General features: G+C 41.3%; 1 protein-coding gene across 1 annotated transcript; it reads right to left on the reverse strand.

The window, feature by feature from the left end:
- Positions 1 to 12,468: 12,468 nt before the first annotated feature.
- Positions 12,469 to 14,705, reverse strand: LOC131230842 (uncharacterized). The gene is made up of 2 exons (XM_058226887.1): positions 14,113 to 14,705; positions 12,469 to 13,693 (listed from the first exon to the last, which is right to left on the reverse strand). Exon 2 carries the CDS (start codon positions 13,669 to 13,671, stop codon positions 12,724 to 12,726), a length of 948 nt encoding a protein of 315 aa, XP_058082870.1. The 5' UTR covers positions 13,672 to 13,693; positions 14,113 to 14,705; the 3' UTR covers positions 12,469 to 12,723.
- Between the last annotated feature and the right edge of the window lie 5,772 nt (positions 14,706 to 20,477).

The following is a 20,477-nucleotide window of genomic DNA, read 5'->3' on the forward strand; positions in this document are numbered from 1 at the left end:
ACACCCATCAATTCCTGATGTTCCTGCAAAGGCTCCACACCTTGTGGCAAAGGTGGAACCTGTTGGGGTGTTGCCGTATTACCAGCAGATTGTGTGGTGGCTCTACCCCCCAAGATTTTCGGTTGGGGAATTGGCTAAGGAGCCGAGCTGGCATCAGTGGGTCCCCCACCTATTCCATGGTTAAAAATATGCACTGTAATAAACCAGTAAGGTGCCCCACTTGTACTAATGTCTGAATTCAGTACATTGGACATTGTTATGTGAGATGCGGATGTGGATAAGATTTACACTGGCCTAGCAGTAGCAAATGTCTAGCTGGGCCGGGTTGGGTTTGAGAATTGGGACTAACTACTAGACCCACACCCATCTCATTTAGTAAACGGGCTCAAATTCAGTTTAGAGATAGTCTCATTAAAATCCTAGACGGTCCAACCGTATAAGATTCTGCATAATGGGCTCCAATTCAGTTCATAGATAGCCTCATCAATGTCATAGACGGTCCACTGGATAAGAATCTACATAATGTACGATTGTGAAAATTAGGCCCAGTAACAGTCCTTAGCTTGATTGGTATTTGATGGGCACCCGATGGCAATCCTGCCCTTAGCCAGATGCAATTGGCCAGTCTGAGTTACAAGCATTATCTATAACTTGGAGGTGCCCAAGCCCGGTCTCAATATTGCAAAATTGGGCCCAAGTTGCAACGTGGCAGAGAGTTGATTTTACGGAATCCAGGGCCTGGTCCACCGGCAGGTGGGTCCATCAGTAAAACTGTAGATTTAACGCTTGACGATATTATCCAAAATGCTGGTGCGGAAGGACTGTACAGCACGTTGTGGTTTCCATTTTGTACCATTGTTTCGCCATCCAAACCATTGATGCTTGGATGGTCTCATGCACCACAAATCTTTGAGAATTATATATTAAATATATATCAGCCTTTCTCATTCAACATAGTAGTGCAGAAGCCATTCATGGGGAGTCCAAAATATAGTGTACCGTCTCTCTCTCTGCCCCTGCACTTAACACAGACCCTTTGAAAATTGTTTAAATTCCTCACACAGAAAAGAGGGTTTGCACTAATGGTTAGGATCTCTCTCTGTTGGATTTGGGCCTATCCACCATCTACGGTTGGGACCAATCATATCCATGATATTGACTTTCCAGAGCCTGAGTCCCTATCAGAATCTAGCGTGTTACAGCTTAGGAGCCCACATGTTGATTACTCGTATGATCAGAACTGTTCATGTGCTGTACTCTATTCTGTAATGGGCATCCTAAGAAAGTTACCCTCAACGGATGATGAATTTAGAACAATGAAATAAGAAATCAGTGCCCCTCGTTCAACTGTAAAGATCAAAGGTTAGGATAATAGTTTTTTTTTGTTTTAATTTTTATTTTATATTTTTAATTATTGAAGGAGAACATGGACGATTCAGATCATCGGACCATTTCAGCATGAGTGTCCCAGTAAGTGTCATGATAGATCCTGTGTCGCGACAGACGCTAAAACGAACTCTCATGTAACGTAACACCTTTTCCAAATCACCAGTGGTGCGACGCCAATCATCCGCATTCAGCAGCGTAACAGAGAGAGAGAGAGAGAGAGAGAGAGAGGGACTGACAATTACTTTTTTTTTCCTCCATTTACATAGCAGATCGACTTCTGACAACGGCCTAATTGTTTGGACCGTCCAAAGCAGTGGCCACACTGCTGTTTGGTGGAAGCAAACCAATCATGCAATCCTAGCCGTCTGATGTATATCCTTTGACCCAACAAGGAAATCAAATCACTGTCTTTGGGAAATGGGAAATCGAAAGGTTAGGATGGACTGTTCGTTCTTGCCATGGCTACGGAGGTACGTGCCACCCTCATGTTTTAAACGCGACTTTCCTTCAACAGAAAGGAAATGGGCCCCATCAGTGATGCTCCGTTCCTAATACTCGTGTCCAGAGCACGCTTCATAACGTGAGCTTATCCAAAACTCACGTCGGCCACACCGTAGCGGAAAATGAGGTGGGACGCCTGACATGGAAACCCTCATGGGGCCCACCACATCTTTGAATCCGGCTAATATTCCGTTTTGCTTTCCTGACATCCTGATGGGACCCACCTTATGAATAGGTTGGATGATGTATAAACATCAATGGTAAGGCTGCCCCATCCCAACTGTTCCCTGTGGTGTGGCCCACTTCAGTTTGGGATTGGTCTAATTTTCCTGTTCACCTCCTAAGATGAGCTGGTGCAGATGATGGACGAAGTAGATATCACACGCACACACTAAGGTAGTCCCCACAGAAGTTGATTTTGCAGGGCGCCCTCTTCACATCCCATATTTTACGGACTCTTTTGTCTGTATTTCTTTTCCACGCTTGACCTGCCTCATCAAATGACCAACCTCATTGTTTGTCCATTAGACATTCACGTCGTGCCGTATCGAATGAATGACAGCTGGGATCTCTCACACGTATGCCATCATTCATTAAATCATAACCCACCAGGCCACCATGCGGTTAGGATTAACTGCGATTAGAATAGATGTTGAGAAATATTGAAAAGACACCATTTGCATATCATATGTGAACCCAGCAAAATCATCGTTTTTAAGATGCTAACCTTTACAGTACACAGGCGCCAGGTTCATAGGCAATTCAACATCCCCAACATATAACTTACTCTCTCCAGAAGTTGAAATGAATTGCCTGTAATGGGGGTTATAGGAATCTCTCTAATAACCTTGACGTGGCCCAATGATAATATGTCACGTGAGCATGTCACATGAGAGCATACATGACGTGGATTCAAGGCCTACTCTTAAAAAGAAAGCAGTGGTTATCTTCTCTTTTTCAAAAAACCCGCTATGTGCCAAATGATGTTTTGGTTCTTTTTCTATGGGCTCTTCATCTGTTTGGCAAACAAAAGGCGACAACGGTTTTTCATTAGGCCACATATGTAATTTGCGTCTCCTACTGATACCTTTGTGGTGGTTGTGGGCCATATCTAGTATGATCCATACACAATACAACAAACAGGCCATCTTAGTAAGATTGGGCCTTTTATTCCAAACTTCGGCTTTCCTCTGCTCAAGCCTCTCTAGGGATGTTCAAATTACCAAAATGCTATTGTTCTAGGCTAAGTGCTTGTTTGATATTCCCTCTGGCCGTTGCGAAATTAAATCACGGTAAATGATTCTCCCAAATTGTTTATTAAAAATTGCTTATACAAAGAAGAATATGTTTGATAAACCTGCTAAAAATAACAATTTTCACATGAAAATTTCAACAGCGAGCTTTGAATTCCCAACGTACATTCTTATAGCGTGGCCTGCTTAAGTCTTATATCTACCTCATTTTTGGAGTCACATGCTAACATGATATGGTGAAATGGATGGACCGAATGGAAGGTGTAAGTCATCACAATGGGCCCCACACTGCAGCAGGCAGGGGTCATAAGAAGTTTGCCTCCATCAAGCTTCTCTAGACATGATATTTGCTGAGTCCACGGAATGTGCAATAATACTCATCTACATGCCACACGTTGTTCATTATGGAATATAGGTCCAAGATCTAATCTATCCAATAGAAAGACACTACTATATTAATTTCCTACTCCAATAATTAGGTTGATATTCCACTGGTCAGGTGGGCTAGGGTTTGCAAAACAAATGTATAGCTCTACAACATTCAACTAAAGTTTTCCAACCCACCATCTAAATGGACCAAACTAATTTTATAAAAAACCATGGTCAGAGTAACCATGGATGGATTTGATCTCATGTGTTTGTCACAAGTTTGTTGAAGTAGAAACAAATATAGAAACGAGATGCCGACATTCCGAAAACAAGCACAAATTTTAAAATTTATTATTCTAAAATTGATTATTTAATGAGTAAATATACACACTTAAAGCTTAAAAATTGGTTTTCAAAATAAAAATCATAGAAAAGAGACATTTCATAGTAGAGTCAAGCAGTTTGTAAGCTATCCCCATCGTTGAGGTCATACTTACTAACAAACCCCACCTATTGCCTACTGGAGATTTATAATCAGACAGTGATTAAAATTTGAATATGGCCCACCAACACCAAAATGCTGGGGGCCATATGTACGGTTGCTTCATTGAATGAAAATCATTGCTTAGCAGACGAGTGCAGATCGTCACTCACACAGTGGGCCATCAGATGAATGGACCATAGGCCACTTAACGCATTGATTGGACAAAATACACTATCCAGTTGTGAGTTTTGAGTGGTTGAGTGTTCCTTCTTTTGGCCAACGATCAGAGAGCTACCCTACTCAAATCCCATCTTGTGGACATGGTCTCTCCAGGGAGTGACCACTAGATCAACTGTCGCTATCAACACACATTTAGCCACGTGAGGGAGCAGAGGCACAGAGCTTTCACGTGCCAGCTTTATTGATTGCATTTCACTGTCAAGTAAATTCACCATGATAATTTTATTTTTTTTTAAATTATTTTTTTTTAAAGGACGGGATATCTTAAAATACATTGTGACAAATCTCCCGGGCAAATTTTCGGATTGGAATTTCTGGAAAGATTTTAAACATTACTGTAAATCTTCACACTCCGTTGGAAACAAAATAGTAAAAATATTTATCGTAAGTGACCCAGGGGAGGACATGAGGTTGAGCACTGTCTTATGCAAGAGGATAACTACTCCAAATCCATGAAACTTCTCTGGGCTTCTCACAAAGACTTCTCGAATTCATGAGAAAAGATAACAAGAAAATAAAAATAAATTCTAATAAATTTAAAATTGATTGATGAATTAAAAAAATAAAACGAGTTTACAACTTTTAAATAGAGATACCAAGTAATGAGAAAGATATCAGCATCATACTATAACTAGAACTCCTAAAATTCACGACTTACTATAAATATTAAATATACTATTTATAGACAGTCATGACGTCTACTCATGCACAAAGTTTCGGCCAAAAATAACAAGCGTCATATTTGGCTTCACCAAGCTATTCTCCTAATTTTTCTAAGCTATTTTCGTGTTAGTTGCAATTCTTAAAACCCCCCACGAATGAATAGTTATAATCAAACTAAAACTTACTATTTATAGTAAAAACGGAATTAAAATAGGGAACAACTGTTGATCTGGCAGTATTTCGCAATTCCGGCTTGGACAACTTGGCATAGCAGGGTTGGGTGGCTAAAGTAGATCGTTTTATCCCAAAATCATATATTTTATGTCTGATAACTCATTCCGGATTGCAATATATGCCTGATTTAAGGTTCGACGGTCCGGATCACTTCTATCATTGGCCAGGCCTTTTCTGATCCATCTTGGCCATGTAACTGCCAGCAACCCTCTCTACATCGATAAGTTAGTGAATGATTTTGAAATTTGAAAAACGTATGTAGAAAATAATTTATTTTAACTTTCAAATAACCACAAAATCCTCTTGCGTTTCTCATGTGTTCAAATTCTATGTTTCTCTCGTGGTATTACTGACAATATATATATATATATATATATATATATATATATATATATAACTTCTAAAAAATTTTGCAATAAGATTGTAATGATTTTACAAAAAATGATAAGAGAAATTATAAAAAGAAGAAGAAGAAGAAGAAGAAGAAGAAGCATATAGAAAATATTACTTTAGCTATCTTAATGGTCAATATAATTATTATTTGGTTATATTTCTTTGACGGTCAGTTGGGTAGGAATGCAGGCAAATGGGTCAACTGCTTGGATGAGCCCCACCATAATGTTTATGTAAAATCCATCCTGACTGCTAAGTGCGGCTCCTCATGTTAGGCAAGGACCTAATCACCCCATTCATGATTCACATGGACCACATGATTGGAAAGAGTGTATAAGGCAACATCCATTGGTGAAAAGTTTTCTTTGGTATGGCCTACTTGAATCATATATGGGCTTGTTTTTTAGATTTTGGACCTAAATTAGGGTGTAGCATTTAATAAATTGAGTAGATTTTAAATAGTCATTATAGTAAGCCTGGTAGAAATCAAGGGAGGCAAAACACTACCAATTGATTTCTTTTATGTGACTCTTTTGAATAAAAATATTGGGGTGATGTTTTATTATTGGGCCTGAAGTAAGATTATGCACCTAATTGTTAGTGGATTTTGCATACACATCTTATTGGGTCCCATAAATAATTAAGACTTGGCGTCACTTTAGCTCCGACTCTTGATCTTGAAATGTCCAGTGAGATGTTTACGTGAGATCCATTCTGACCATTAAATATTAGTCTCTTATTAGGCTCGAAGAATAACCTTGATTATGTTACATCAAAAGAGAACAGAACTTGATTGACTTTTACATAGCCTATAATAATAGGAATATGAAGTCCATTGGAGCCATTGGATTCTGCACAAACATTTAAACTCATGCCCCAAAATCATACCCATCATGAAGTCCACTGGAGCCATTTGAAAAGTAAGCATTGCCCTGTATACTGTTTCCAATCATGTGGTTCACCTTAATCACGAAGAAGCTGTGTGGATTATAAATAAACATCACCGTAATGCTCACATGAGCCTATGATACATATGTTCTCATGGCACAGCGATGGAAGCTTCGAAAAAAAAGTACCGGAAGGTAAATCATATATCGATTGGGTAGTTTTTTGGTAAAAATTTCAAATTAACTATTGACATTTTTGAAATCTTACAATATTATGGTCAAAATATCATTTCACCAAACCTTTGAAATCATGATTTACAAAATTTCGGCGGTACACTGCCTTCAATCTACCCAATCGTATATCGATTAGGTAGTTTTTTGGTAAAATTTTCAAATTAACTATTGAGATTTTTAAAATCTTAAAATATTACGGTCAAAATATCATTTCACCAAAGCAAGCAAGATTTACAAAATTTCAACGGTACACTGCCTTCAAACTACTCAATCGTATATCGATTGAGTAGTTTTTTGGTAAAATTTTCAAATTAACTATTGAGATTTTTGAAATCTTACAATATTACAGTCAAAATATCGTTTCACCAAACCTTTGCAAGCAAGATTTACAAAATTTCAGCAGTACACTGCCTTCAAACTATCCAATTGTATATCAATTGTGTAGTTTTTTGGTAAAATTCTCAAATTAACTATTGAGATTTTTGAAATCTTACAATATTATAGTGAAAATATCATTTCACCAAACCTTTGCAAGCAAGATTTACAAAATTTCAGCGGTATACTGCGTTCAAACTACCCAACTGTATATCAATTGTGTAGTTTTTTGGTAAAATTCTCAAATTAACTATTGAAAATTTTGAATTCTTATAATATTATGGTCAAAATATCATTTCACCAAACCTTTGCAAGCAAGATTTACAAAATTTGCCTTCAAACTATCCAATCGTATATCCATTGGGTAGATTTTTGGTAAAATTCTCAAAATTAACTATTGAGATTTTTGAAATCTTACAATATTAGGGTCAAAATATCATTTCATCTAACCTTCGCAAGCAAGATTTAGAAAATTTCAGCTGTACACTGCCTTCAAATAGGGCCATGTATTTGAATCTAAAAGGTTGATCTGATGGTCCTGGTGTTGGTGGGGGATGCCCAAAATTGTCTTTGAGATTAGAAGATCCTGACCCTGTAATCTGATGGCCCTACTGTGGGGAGGAGAGTGGATGGCTAAAAATTCTTCCAGACTGGAAGATCCTAACCCTTCAATCAGTGCCCACCAATCATATTAGAATAGGGTAACTTTTCTGACCGTTGAAACGGATGATTAACCCCACAATTTGGTCTTTGCCGATTGCCAAACATGCATCCTACCACCACTCGTTACTCCAAAGCCCTTCCTTCAACGCATTTATTAAAGCGCTACGCGTATCGCGTTTTTCCCCTGTATCACCGTGTTTCTTGGACGCGGATTGCGTCCTACTACCGTCCGGGCAGGGCTCTGTGGGCCCACAGTGATGTAAGTGTTTTAGCCAAGCCGTTAATCGCTTTTCTAATATCATTTTAAGGTGTGGACGTAAATTTGAAACAGGTCTACAGCTGCATTGGACCACACCGGAGGAAGCTGCAGTGATAATGACACTCACCGTTGAAACCTTTCTAAGGGCCACCGTGATGTTTTTTTTATCATCCAACCTATTAATAAGGTCATGCAGACGTGAATGAAGTGAAAAAACAAATATTATCTTGATCCGAAACTTCCCCAGCTCCCAAGAAGTTTTTAATGGTGGAAATTAAATCCCCACTTTATGGTCCACTTAAGCCCTGTACCTTGCTCAATATTTCGTGAAAACTTAAAATGATCTGATCAAAGAGATTAACGGCTTGGATAAAACACTTACATCACAGTGGGCCCCACAGAGCCCTGTCCGGACGGGGGTTGGACACAATCCGCGTCCCCCTTATATCATCGTTTTTCTTTGTTGACAAAACCTTTCAGATATTTTGATACTCTTGGCAGTGTATAACGCTTCATGCGCAGGCAATAATAAGGAGTGCCTGTCACATATAAATGAATTTCTTTGGAAACCAACCGTAAATACATGACAATCTTGAAATATGAATTTAGTGGAATAATAATAATTAGTGATTGGTGGACACTTGTTTGTTGAAATGGGTCGTCTGGTGTTTTCAGTGCCAATCCAGTATAAAATCAAATGAGTTTTAAGTTTTGGTCCATGACACATCTAAATAGGGACTATTCGATCAGTTTAGATTCGAATTACAAGGATGAGCATTGAAAGCCACATGTATAATTTCAAAACGCCTGTGTATCAATAATCATACTCTTGCCGAATATAAATGTTCTCCTCATTTATTACAAGTTGGTACCTGCCATGCGGGACGGATGTGGATTGCCTGTATTGCCGGGGGCTAAAGGGATAGGCGGACGCGGATTGCCTACGACCCTAAGTGGCCCCACCAACTTATTCATAAGGTCATATGGACCTGATGAAGGGACAACACAAATATCTTCTTTATCCAAAACTTCCGCCATCAAAAATTTTTTAATGGTGGGTGTTCAATCCCCACTGTGTGGTCTCTATGAGCCTTTGATCTACCTCATTTTTTGATTCGTACATTAAAATGATTTAGCAAAATAATCCCTGCCTAGATGGATTATCATCTAGGCGAGGGCAAAATGCAATCCACTTCCTTATCCAGGTGAGGGTGATTCAAACTTAGCAATTGGTTTTAGAAAAGTTTCATGGAGGACATCACCACATGAACTGAGAAGTTCTGACCGCATACTTTTCATTATTCCAATTAGTTTGGTCCATTTTACTTCCTAATCAGGATGATATCTAGCTGTAAGCCATGTCATATGATAGGGAAGAGAGAGAGAGAGATTGAACACCCACCATTGAAACGTTCATGAGGATATACAAATTTTGGACCAGGCTAATATTTGTGTTTTCAGTTCATTCCAAGTAGAATGACCTTATAAACATTAGATAGCATATAAACATCAAGATTAGGCATTTCCTTCTCTAATTTTTCTTAAGTTTGGCTTGTCTGTTTTGATATCTATTAAATTGTTGGGCTCACATCTTAACACCAGTGGGCAAAACTGATGGACCGGGTGGATCCTTACAAATATAATGGTGGACCTCTAAATTTACTTCTTTTTTGGCTAATGTTCTAACATGAGCTGATAAAATAGATGAGCGGAGTAAGCTCCTTACAAACATGACAGTGGACCTCGCCTCTTGTTGGGGTCTCATGCAATCCGAGTCAAACTTCACGCGTAAAAACATGGCAGGACCAATAAGGCTGTTTCTCAAGCTGACTTATATAAACAGGGATTAGGTACGGAATGGGACTCCCTTGATTGTACGTGGCCTCACATTCAACTTTGATAGAGGTTAACGGTCCACATGCAAAAGCCAAAATTGCAATTGGACGTCCAGGATAATTCTCAAGGAGAATTAAGCCGTAATGTTTTTAATTACAGGTAATATCTAGAAATCACTCCGGTTGGATCATCTTAATGGCTGGATTGGAAGCCTGCAAACTCCTAGAACTAACCAATGTCCTGATTCAATCGACAAAAGTCATCCGTTAGGGTTTTTTGATTGGTAAGATTTTTTTTTGCGTGTACTATATGCATGGTAGGGCCCATGAGCCCATCAGGATGTGCCTTAGAATGTAACGGTGGGCCACAATCTGCTTTGTACATTTGGATGTACATCCCAGTCGTTGGTTAGGTGGTACTGAAATGGATGTTTTGGTCAAGGGTCGATATCGAGATGGTAATAAGTCAAATTTTCGATGGGTTAGAACGCTGGTCATTTTCACACCGGGAGCCCTCAAAATGGATTGCTGCAGACTTGCAGTCGGTGGTGGGCCCACCAAGTCCACGTAAAAGAACAAGAATCAACTCCTAACTCGTCCACCTTCTTTAAATGGTGCACAATTTCGTCTTGTGGGGTCCATCTTGATTTGGGCACATACTGTAAGTTAAATTCGTCAAGCGATCCTAGCTATTCATTTGCTGGCAACAAATAGACGATTAAAAATTAAACATCCAAACACAGCTTGGAAGTAACTTTGAAACCATCCTCGCCTCACCAATCGAAATTTGGGGCTGACGTATTATTTCCAAAGGGGTGCGCTCCGGTGGTACCGGTAGCACCCTAGCATATGGTGGTACCGAGAAGATGTGAGTCCCGCGTAATGTATTAACGACATCTGAGCCGTCCATCAGATGCTTTGCCTCACAAGAATTAGTTCAAGTGGAAAATCAAGCGGGCCACAGTATGCGAAGACAGTTTGAGAAGGGACATTCACCTTTAATTTGCGTGGGGCCAGGATTTCCAACATGTTTTATTCGCGAAAGATGAACGATAAGGACAAAATAAGGGCGTTCTGAAACTCAGGTGGGCCGCAGTCACAATCAAGGGTGAGGGTCGTCCCTCCTTGTTCCCTGTGCTGTGGCCCACCATCGAGTTTATTTTCAGTGGCTGTAGGTAAATTAGGTGACGAGATCTGGTGGACGGGTTGGATCTGATACATAAACCGCGTGAGCCCCACACATGCCCGGTAACCAGGGACGCGGATTGGGTACTACCCGGGCTCTGAGGGGCTACCATGATGAATGGGTTTTAGTTAAAGGACCCATTCATTTTAGGGTACAAGCACAAAAATGACTAAGATCTATGTCTCAAGTAGACCACACCATGTAAAGCAGCGGTGATAATGACACACCAATGGTTAATTGCAATCTAACCTGTTCGTAGAGTCAGGTAGACCTGGGTGAGGGGAAAAACACAAAAACCATCTATCCAGAACTTGTCCCGGAATGTTGTCAATGGTAATTGTATAATCCCTACCGTTTGGTCCACTTGAACCATTTTAGACGACAAAATGGATGGATGTTGTGGATAAAACCCATACATCATTTTGGCCCCATAGAGCACCTGTGGGTTCCTAGCAAGGGACCGGTGGGGGTAGTAACAAATCCACCGGTAACAAGTACCACTGGAGTGCACCTCCGTCAGATAAATCAACTTGGTACGGAGACAAAATGATTATCACCCAACAGAAGGTTGTACACTGATTTAATGGCCTGGATCTACCGCCGGATCTATCATACAACTAGATTAGGGAGCACTGGACAAAATGCTGGATTCTATACTTCAAATCCATCCTGTGAAATGTTGTACTTCATTTCTGGTTATTTATAGAATAGCCAACAAGGAAATGATACATTTTATTGCACAAAACAAATATAGCATGTGAAAAGATTTTTGAAAATATGTGAAACACTTTTTACGGAAGCATGGTTAGCATTGTGTTAAGAGACAGAAGAACAACAAATGGAAGAATAAAACCAGGTAGAAAGGTCTAGAAAGCTGATGTAGCAACTATTTAACTGGCACAACCATGAATGTAGAATATTGTATAGTAGTGAAGTTTATAAATATTAAAAATAATAATTTAACAGAACAAATCCTCTTGTACCCATCCAACAAACCAATCAAATTACCATTATCTTTTCTTATATAGCTTAGGTCGAAAGTAATCTTTAATTGTAATTCAAAAATATACTTGTGTTCAATTATTGTCATTTTCAATACAAGTTTATCCTTTAAAAAGATTTTTTGCAGTTGCTTCCTGTGACCAATTATAACTATATTCTTTTTGGTTTTGATTGCAAAGCACTTATTATTAGAAGAAGAAACTCACCATCTGAATATCACCTCATTATCTTATAATTTTATTCTGGTTATATTGCTAACATTTGATGTATTTACCTATCTTGGTACCTGGGGTTCAGTTGTATACAATCGGTTGTGATATGCCCGCCCACACCGCTTGACCGAAACCAGTATCTACCTCTCTTGGTACCTGCGGTTCAATTGTTCGGTTTGAAGGGAGCTACACAATCGGTTCAGACAAGCCCGCATACACCGCCTGACCAAAACCAAACGGAGTGCAAGCATGAACAATCGATAAGAATCTAACACGGATGAGGGAGGAAAAAAAAACAACAACTAGAGGGAACCGTCCACAGCCGTAGAGAATACCAACCGTCTTCTATACGAGACGCCACATCATTTTTTATACACTTTTCTTCAAGAAATATGAAGATTTAACAAAGAAAAAGAAAAAGAAAGAAAAAAAAAGATGTAAAACAGAGATCTGGTTTGGCTTCGTCTCCCCAGATTCTATCTCTGTATCTCTCTACATTAGTTGAGAATTCAAGAAAACTAAGAAAAATCAACGGATGAAAACATCAGTCCATGTTCCCCCTCCAATCAACCACCACGGTGTGGCACACCTCATCCCTCGGCTTCCGAAATGACACGATCTGACTACTCACCATATACGCTGTAATCCTCTCAGAAACCCTGATATCCTCCATCCGCAGCTCGTGTAGACGCTGCACGTACTCGGGCACGCAGACCAGGTCCCACACTACCCCGACCCCACCCGGCTTCAACACCCTCACCACCTCACCCAAAACCTTTCCCCTCTCAGCTGCAGCCGCAGCCGTCCGTTGCCCGTACTCCTTCCCCACCGTATTCAAGTAAACTCCCGACACTACCACGTCGAAGTAATTGTCCGAGAACGGCAGCCTCCTCGCGTCTCCCTCCCGGCAAGTCACATACTCCTGCACGCCTTCAATCCCAGCCGTCCGCAGCGTGGCCAGTGTCGTCTTCCGCCGCTGATCGAGACCCACCACTCTCCCTGAGCTGCCCTGCTTCTTGAGCATGAGCGCCACCGAGTTGAGGACGATGCCACGGCCGCAGCCGATGTCGAGGGCGGTCTTGACCGTTGACCAGTCGCTGACCGAGGCTAACATGCGCTGGGCCATGTCCCAGTGAAGGGAGACGGAGGAGTAGAAGATGTTGCCGGAGGCGAAGATGAGGCAGAGGGCGGAGATGGCTGAGAGGGAGCTGGAGAGGCCAGCGAGGAATCGTGAGAAGGCTAGTGGAAGGGAGGGGAGAAGGTGGGAATGGAGGAAAAGGGAGAATGGGGAGAAGTAGAGGAGGAGGAGGAGAGAGAGGAAGGAGAAGATGAGGGCGTATAAAAGGAGGAAGAGCAGGGTCTGCCATTCTTCCATGCCATAGATCGCGTAGATCTGGGCCCAGTCCCTGCCTGTTGTTCCCTTGCCTGCCTTGGACGGTGGAGATGATGAGAATGAGATGGATGTGTGGAGAGGATTGGAGCGGTGGTTCATGTTGCTTCTGCCTAGTTGGGACCTGCAAGATTGAGAGAGATGGTTAGTAGACATGTGATAAAACTCTGCAGTTGTAGTGCTTGAGTTACAGAGAGAGAGAGAGAGAGAGAGAGAGAGAGAGAGAGAGATCTGGAGTCTGAAGAGAGATTACAGCTTTAATTGAAGGAGTTCTTTGAAATCTGAAGATCGTGACCTCCATTTGTGAAATGGTAAAAGGGAACAAAGATCAACAGACTCGAATGCGTAACTTCAAATGCTTCGTTAGAACAGAGGGGAAGAACTCGATTAGATGGGGAATTTTCAGTTCGGAAACTGCAGAGCCCCAATCTGTAGTTTCCAGAGGGATCATCCAACAGAAACGAAAACCGAGGCTACGGAATTCCATCTCCAAAGAAAAAAAAAATGCATACGGAGACAGATTTCAGAGCTGATTCTACTTACAGTGTCAAGCTCGTAAAGTGAACCCGCCTCGATATCAGTTCAGATCGAGCTGAGGACTTCCCCCTGCATTTCCTCGCTTTTCTCCACCTGAGATCTTCAATTTGCAGAGCAGAAACAGGGCAGTCTTATCTCTTTTTCACTCTGAGAAACGCCTCTTTTAAAGACTGTCAGGGATTGAAACCAGAAAACCTTGATCTCCTGCTCGATGATCTCTGCTGAAGAATCTGGCCGTTCGATTCGTTTGCTTGCGCCTGATTTCTACGAAAATCGCCGAATTCTTCGGCGAATCGCCATTAAAATCTGCGAAAAAGCTCAGAAAGTAAGAGAGGGAGGGAGCGATTTCCTCTCTTTCTCTGTCTAGTACAGCGACTGAGTAAAATCACCAGAGTCATTCCTGTTTCCCTTGTCGTATTTATAGATAGACGAGCGGTAACTTACATTTCGGTGAACCTCCAATATAACCACCGTCGCTCAGAGGGCCCATCATATCCACTCCGTCCATCAGGTGCATTCCTCGACGCTAGGCTCCAGAACCAAAAATCAGCCAGACATACACGTTTAGTGGACCACAATACAGGAACATTGGGGATGGAACGGCAACCATAGGTTCGTGTACGGGGCCTCTATGGTGTATGTATTTAATCAGACCCGTTCATAAGATGTGAATCATCGGGATTATTAAAACTACAATAAAATCAGCCTGATCTAAAACTCATCGGGCCATGACGCCTTAGACGTTTCCCGTGCAATTTTATATTATTCCCATCTGTATGGCTCATATGAACTTTTGTATCCGTCTGATCTTTTACAGATACCTGTGGTCAGATGGGCTATCACCTTGATGGACGGAGTGGATTTCATGTATACAACACAGCGGGCCCAACTGGGCTCGGATGTTTTCCCGATCAGTAATCCAGAGGTAGGTGACGGTTCCGGCCCACTACCGTGGATGGGTAACCGGTTCTAGCAGGTCACGTCGCTGAGAAAGATTTCGAATTGCTGCTGTTATTTCTTGGATCGGAATCCACGACGCCACCTCGTTTATGCAGCGCGTGAAACACACTCGTTCTTTGGCGCCACCGTGTTGCATGTGTGAAATCCAATCCGTCCATCATGTGGAATCCTAGATGATAGTTTCATTTCACAAAAATCAGAAAGATCCACCACTCAAGTGGACATTGCCACAGGGAGCAGTGCGGATGGTTTGCCAACCATAAGTTTGTGTATAGGCCAGTTATGGTGGATATCTCTCATCAAACCCGTTCATCAGGTTTTGACTAGAAAGAATGAAGGGAAAATACAAAAATCAGCTTGATTCAAAACACATGTAGACCACTACCTACCGATTAAGAGATTTTAGTCCCAAGTTTACATTATTTCGGTTTTGTCGTGTATATGAGATGTTTTATCTTGATAAAATTCTACCTACGGTTAAGATAAGGTTTTTCGTCTGATGGACGGAGTGGATTTAACAGATACCCCATGGTGGGCTCCAGCTTAGGTGGTTCAGGCGCTGCCTAAAACAGGTACGGTAGACTCTTCTGCTCCCAAACTCGCTATCCACGTGTTAAGAGGAAACGAAAGTGACCCCGCGATCAGCTCAATTGGTGCTCTACTGACTCGACACTCCCACCATCGCGCTGATTTGAACGGTCCGCATGGCAGGGCTTGTCACATTAGGTGTCCCTGTGGACTTCCTAATGAAATTATCTGCGGGTAGCATTCAGGAAAGGCTTATGAATCTCGCATCATTGTACTTAGGAACAGTGAAAGGATCTTGTGCTAAGCGCTCGTATCTAAATTAGTTACTGAGCACCAGTATTTTAGACCGTTCTTCAGTTGGGTCCTATCGGCGTATAGCATAACCCAAAATTTTACAAAAGCAATTCGATGATCCTAGTCGTTGATTGGAGGTTATTCTTTTTATACTGAATCTCGACTGTTGGTTGGTGATGTTTCTGACTATCCATTTGCAGTAATACGGTTCAATTGTTTTCTGGTATCATCAGGCCGTGTGATTTTTGTAGAATCGTGGGGTCTATGAATGATCTATATCCCTCTGTATATGTGATAGGCATGTAGATGCCCCAAATACAAGCACGCCAAGTGGAGATGTGGTGCAACTGTGCAACATCTGGGCCTTTAATCTTCCTTGCAGCCTCAATCCCCCCAAATTCACACATCCGGACCATGTCCGGAAAAAGCGAGTAGAGTGGGACCCGAATCGACAGGTGGGCTTTACGACAGGAAACTTTGAGAAGGGAAACGTCCACCGTTGAAACCTTCTTGGAGACGATCGTGATGTTCATATGCCATCCAAACCATTCATAAGGTTATTACCCCTGGGATAAACTGTAGGCGGAAATATCATCTGATCTAAAACTTCTGTGGATCCCACGAAGTTTCAAATAGGAGGTCTTCAATCCCCTTTTTGTTTTTTTTTTTTTTTTGCGTAATACAGCTGAGTTTTGGATCTGCCTGATTTTTTGATCTCTGTCCTAGCATGAACTTGAGAAACTCATGAACGGAGTGGATTTATCTCAGGATCACTGTAAGCACAATATAGCTTCCGTACACAGTAACTTCTTGCGTGAATTTCGCGTCTACCGGAATCGTCTAGAAACCTGCTCTAGGCAGCTGCGTAAATCAGCTATGTAAGACTCACCATGTTTATATATAAATCCACTCCGTGCATCCGGTGTGAGTCATTATTTTAACAATACAAATAAAAGATCCCAGTAAAAATATCTGATGGGTCAAACCAGCAGGAACAATGTAAAACATCGATGTCGATAGAGTGTAGATCGCCTGATATGTGATCAAGCTGATTTTTTTGTATGTTAAATTCATGCTGTTGAATTACTCCTGGTTAACGGTTTGATGAAAGATTCACACCATTCTCATTGTTCCCTTTTGGTGTGCTGCACCTGAGTTTTGGATATCGGTGATTTTCTATTGTAACTTATGAGAATCGAGGATAGAATCGGATGGACGGAGTGGATTATATATATACAACGTTCTGGAACCCACGAGCTTGGATGGGCAGCGGTTGTATCAGAGGATTCTGATCCGATGCTGCCACATCCGACGTGATACATTGGTGTGAGATCTTGGCTATTCATTAAGTGGACCCCACCGTTAATCTTTAACCAGCTAAATAATTCGGTGAACTGACTCCTCAGGTGGGCCAGGAGGGTTAAAAAAGATGACATGTTAGAATTATATCAGAACGGTCGATAATCAACGTGCGTGTCGGCCACGAGGAGCTGTCCTGTTTTGGGAGTCAGGGTACATTCACCATGGCGCTGCCTGACGAACGTCCTGGATCTCCCACACGTTCTCTATATTGGCACGTAGAGATTATTTGGCCTGTACATATGCGCCATGCATGCTGCTGTAAATAGCATTCACTTGTAAAAGAAGGATAAGAAACGGTCCACATTGAAGGATTCAGTGACGCCGGGGAAACAGTGACTTCGGCCAGGCCGTGACGGTGGGGCGCATCTTAATGTATGCGTCGTGAATCTACGCCGTCCATCCGTTTTTATAATTATTTTAGGCCATGAACCAAATTTGAAGTATATTCAAATCTCAGGAGAACCACACCACAGGAAAGACTGGCAATGTACGTCCACCGTTAAAAACTTCCAAGGCCCACCGTAATGTTTATTTGTCATCCAACCTGTTGATAAGGTCACACACCTGCATGAATGGAAAAGACAAATGTAGCTTGATCCAAAACTTTTGTGGGTCCAGGAAGTTTTAATGATGAGCATTCAATCACCACTGTTTACTGTGGTGTGGTCCACATGATAATTGGATCTACTTCATTTTAGGGTCTATGCCGTAAAATGATCTGCAAAAACGGACGGATGGAGTTGATATAGAATACATGCATAAGGTGGGGCCCACCATCACTGCCCACCAATGTCTGTGTTTCCCTGGCCTCACCAAATACACGTTCCACGTTCAATTGGAGGCTTGCCCAATAACAAAACCCCATGTTTCCCACCACATGATGAGTCCAATTGATGGTCGAGATATGGTGTCCAACGTGTCACGTTGGCTAAAAGAAGGTGTACCATAAATTGCCAGTAACTTTTGATTCGGGTACGTTACGGAGCAATTAATCTATCATTCTTAATGAAATGGGCTATCCAAGTTGAACCGCTCTGTAAAGTGGGTCACATCTGCCCATTTTGTCGGAAGACATGCTATTTCAGCTAGAAATGAATTTTTAAAGAAAGTTAATATTTTTAATAATTACCAATTTTTTACTTTTATTTTTATTTTTAAAGTTTTGGATTATATATATATAAGCAATTTCTAATTTAATAGGATTCTTCTAATAAAAGTTTATTTAAAATTTTTATTTTTATAAATAAGAGTTTAGAAGAGTTTTATTAGAATTAGGATTTTATTACCTTCACAGTAGTTATCTGGAGCAAGACGTGATCGACCTGATCACGTCGTTCCATGCGTCAAGGTCCCACTTCATGGCACGAGTCGAATGCCAGTCATCAAGGTTGAAAACGGTTCAAACGGGTGCATGCTAACTCTTTCTACAATAGACAGTGAAGATATCTAATAAGCGAGATTTTCGGCATGAGGCCAATCTAGGCGAGACCTACGCAAAGGTCAGTTAGAATATGAGCGATCAGGACTATTTCCGTGAAAATGATCTCACTGATGTGATGACAATGTTGCCACGTGGATCGCTTGCAGCGGGGTCTATATGAACGGGCTGGTTGATCACGGTGTGGACAACACATGAGCTCTGTGGCGAGCACCGTGGTGATAATATGTGTGAAATCCAACCCGTAGATCAGTTGTAGGACATCATTTTCACTGGGCATGACAAAAATCATCTCCATTGGAAAAAAACAATCATGCTTTAAACCTCCAAATTCACCGACGCAACATTCTATATTATCAGTTGGTGCGAATGTAAAAGAGATGAATGGTCAGAAAAACTGTTGAATGGTTCAAATGCTCTGCACATGTGGCCCACAAAATGATCATATTTTCTTGATTTTAGATACGTGGAATCTGACCACTTTGGAATGCCCAGAATCAAGGACTCGGATTCGGCCGTGACCCATTTAGTACTCTGTACGGACCTTTGTATGGGACAAGTTCTTTAGACCCAATGTGATGTATATTTTTATATCCACGCCGTCCATCCATTTTTCTAGCTCTGTTAAGAGTTAGAGATAAAAATCGATGAAGATCCAAAGCTCAAGTGGACCACACCACAGGAATTGGTGAAATAATGATGTTCGAAACCTTCCTAGGGCCCACTGTAATGTTTATTTATCATCTAACCTGTTAATAAAGTCACGTGTACCTTAATGAAGGGAAAACACAAATATCAGCTTCATCCATGACTTATGTGGTCCACAAGAACTTTTCAACTTTAGGCGTTCAATTCCTACTTTTTCTTGTGGTGTGATCCACTTGGGAATTGAATCTGTCCCATTTTTCGGCTAAAGCCATGGAATAAGTTGGAAAAATGGATGGACAGTACGGATAACACACATACATCGTGGTGGGACCACAGAGCTACCCCTGACTCCCAAAATCAATGAGCTGCCGGTTAGATATTCACATCTGCTGAGTCGCTTCTGTTCTGCAGATGGGACTCGGATTCGGTAGTGGCCCCTTCTGGTGGATGCTTTGGGCCCAAAAATAATGTATGTGCTCCGTCCATCCATTTTTTCAAGATCGTTTTAGGGCATGTTTGTAGATATTATGCATGTCAAAATTTCAGGCGAGCCACACTCTAGTTAACCGTGTTGATTGAATGCTTTCCAATAAAAACTTCCTAGACCTCAATGTAACGTTTATTTTTCATCCAACCAGTTGATTAGGTCATTCGGACCTGGATGAAGGGAAAACACAAATATCATCTTAATCCAAAACTTTTATCGTCTGCAGGAAGTTTTTAATGGTTGGCGTTAATTACCACTGTTTCCTATGGTGTGGTCCTCCTGAGATTCGTACCTGACTAATTTTTCGTATAATACCCTAAAAAGAGCTCAAAAGATGGTTGGACGGCATGGATGAGACACATACATCATCAGGAGGCCCATACCAAGGACCAATGCGGACCTGGTATTGGAGGAGTCACTGCCGAATCCGGGTCCCTACCTACAAGTGAGGCGAGTAACTCGCAAGCGGATTGTGCACTGAGTTACTCAAGTCCATGCGCCGTACATAAAGATCATTTTAGAGCATGATCCCAAAATTGAATCTTATCCAAATATCAAGTAGACGACACCATAAGAACAGTGGGAAATTTGATTTCCACCGTTGAAACATTTCTAAGGACTTCAGTTATGTTTATTTGCATCCAACCTGTTAAT

This window comes from Magnolia sinica, chromosome 1 (assembly GCF_029962835.1).
Source record: "Magnolia sinica isolate HGM2019 chromosome 1, MsV1, whole genome shotgun sequence".
NCBI lineage: Eukaryota > Viridiplantae > Streptophyta > Magnoliopsida > Magnoliales > Magnoliaceae > Magnolia > Magnolia sinica.

What these genes read in the sequence shown, in the direction of transcription:
- LOC131230842 (XM_058226887.1), bottom strand. Translation starts at nt 13,671, where the DNA reads ATGAACCACCGCTCCAATCCTCTCCACACATCCATCTCATTCTCATCA.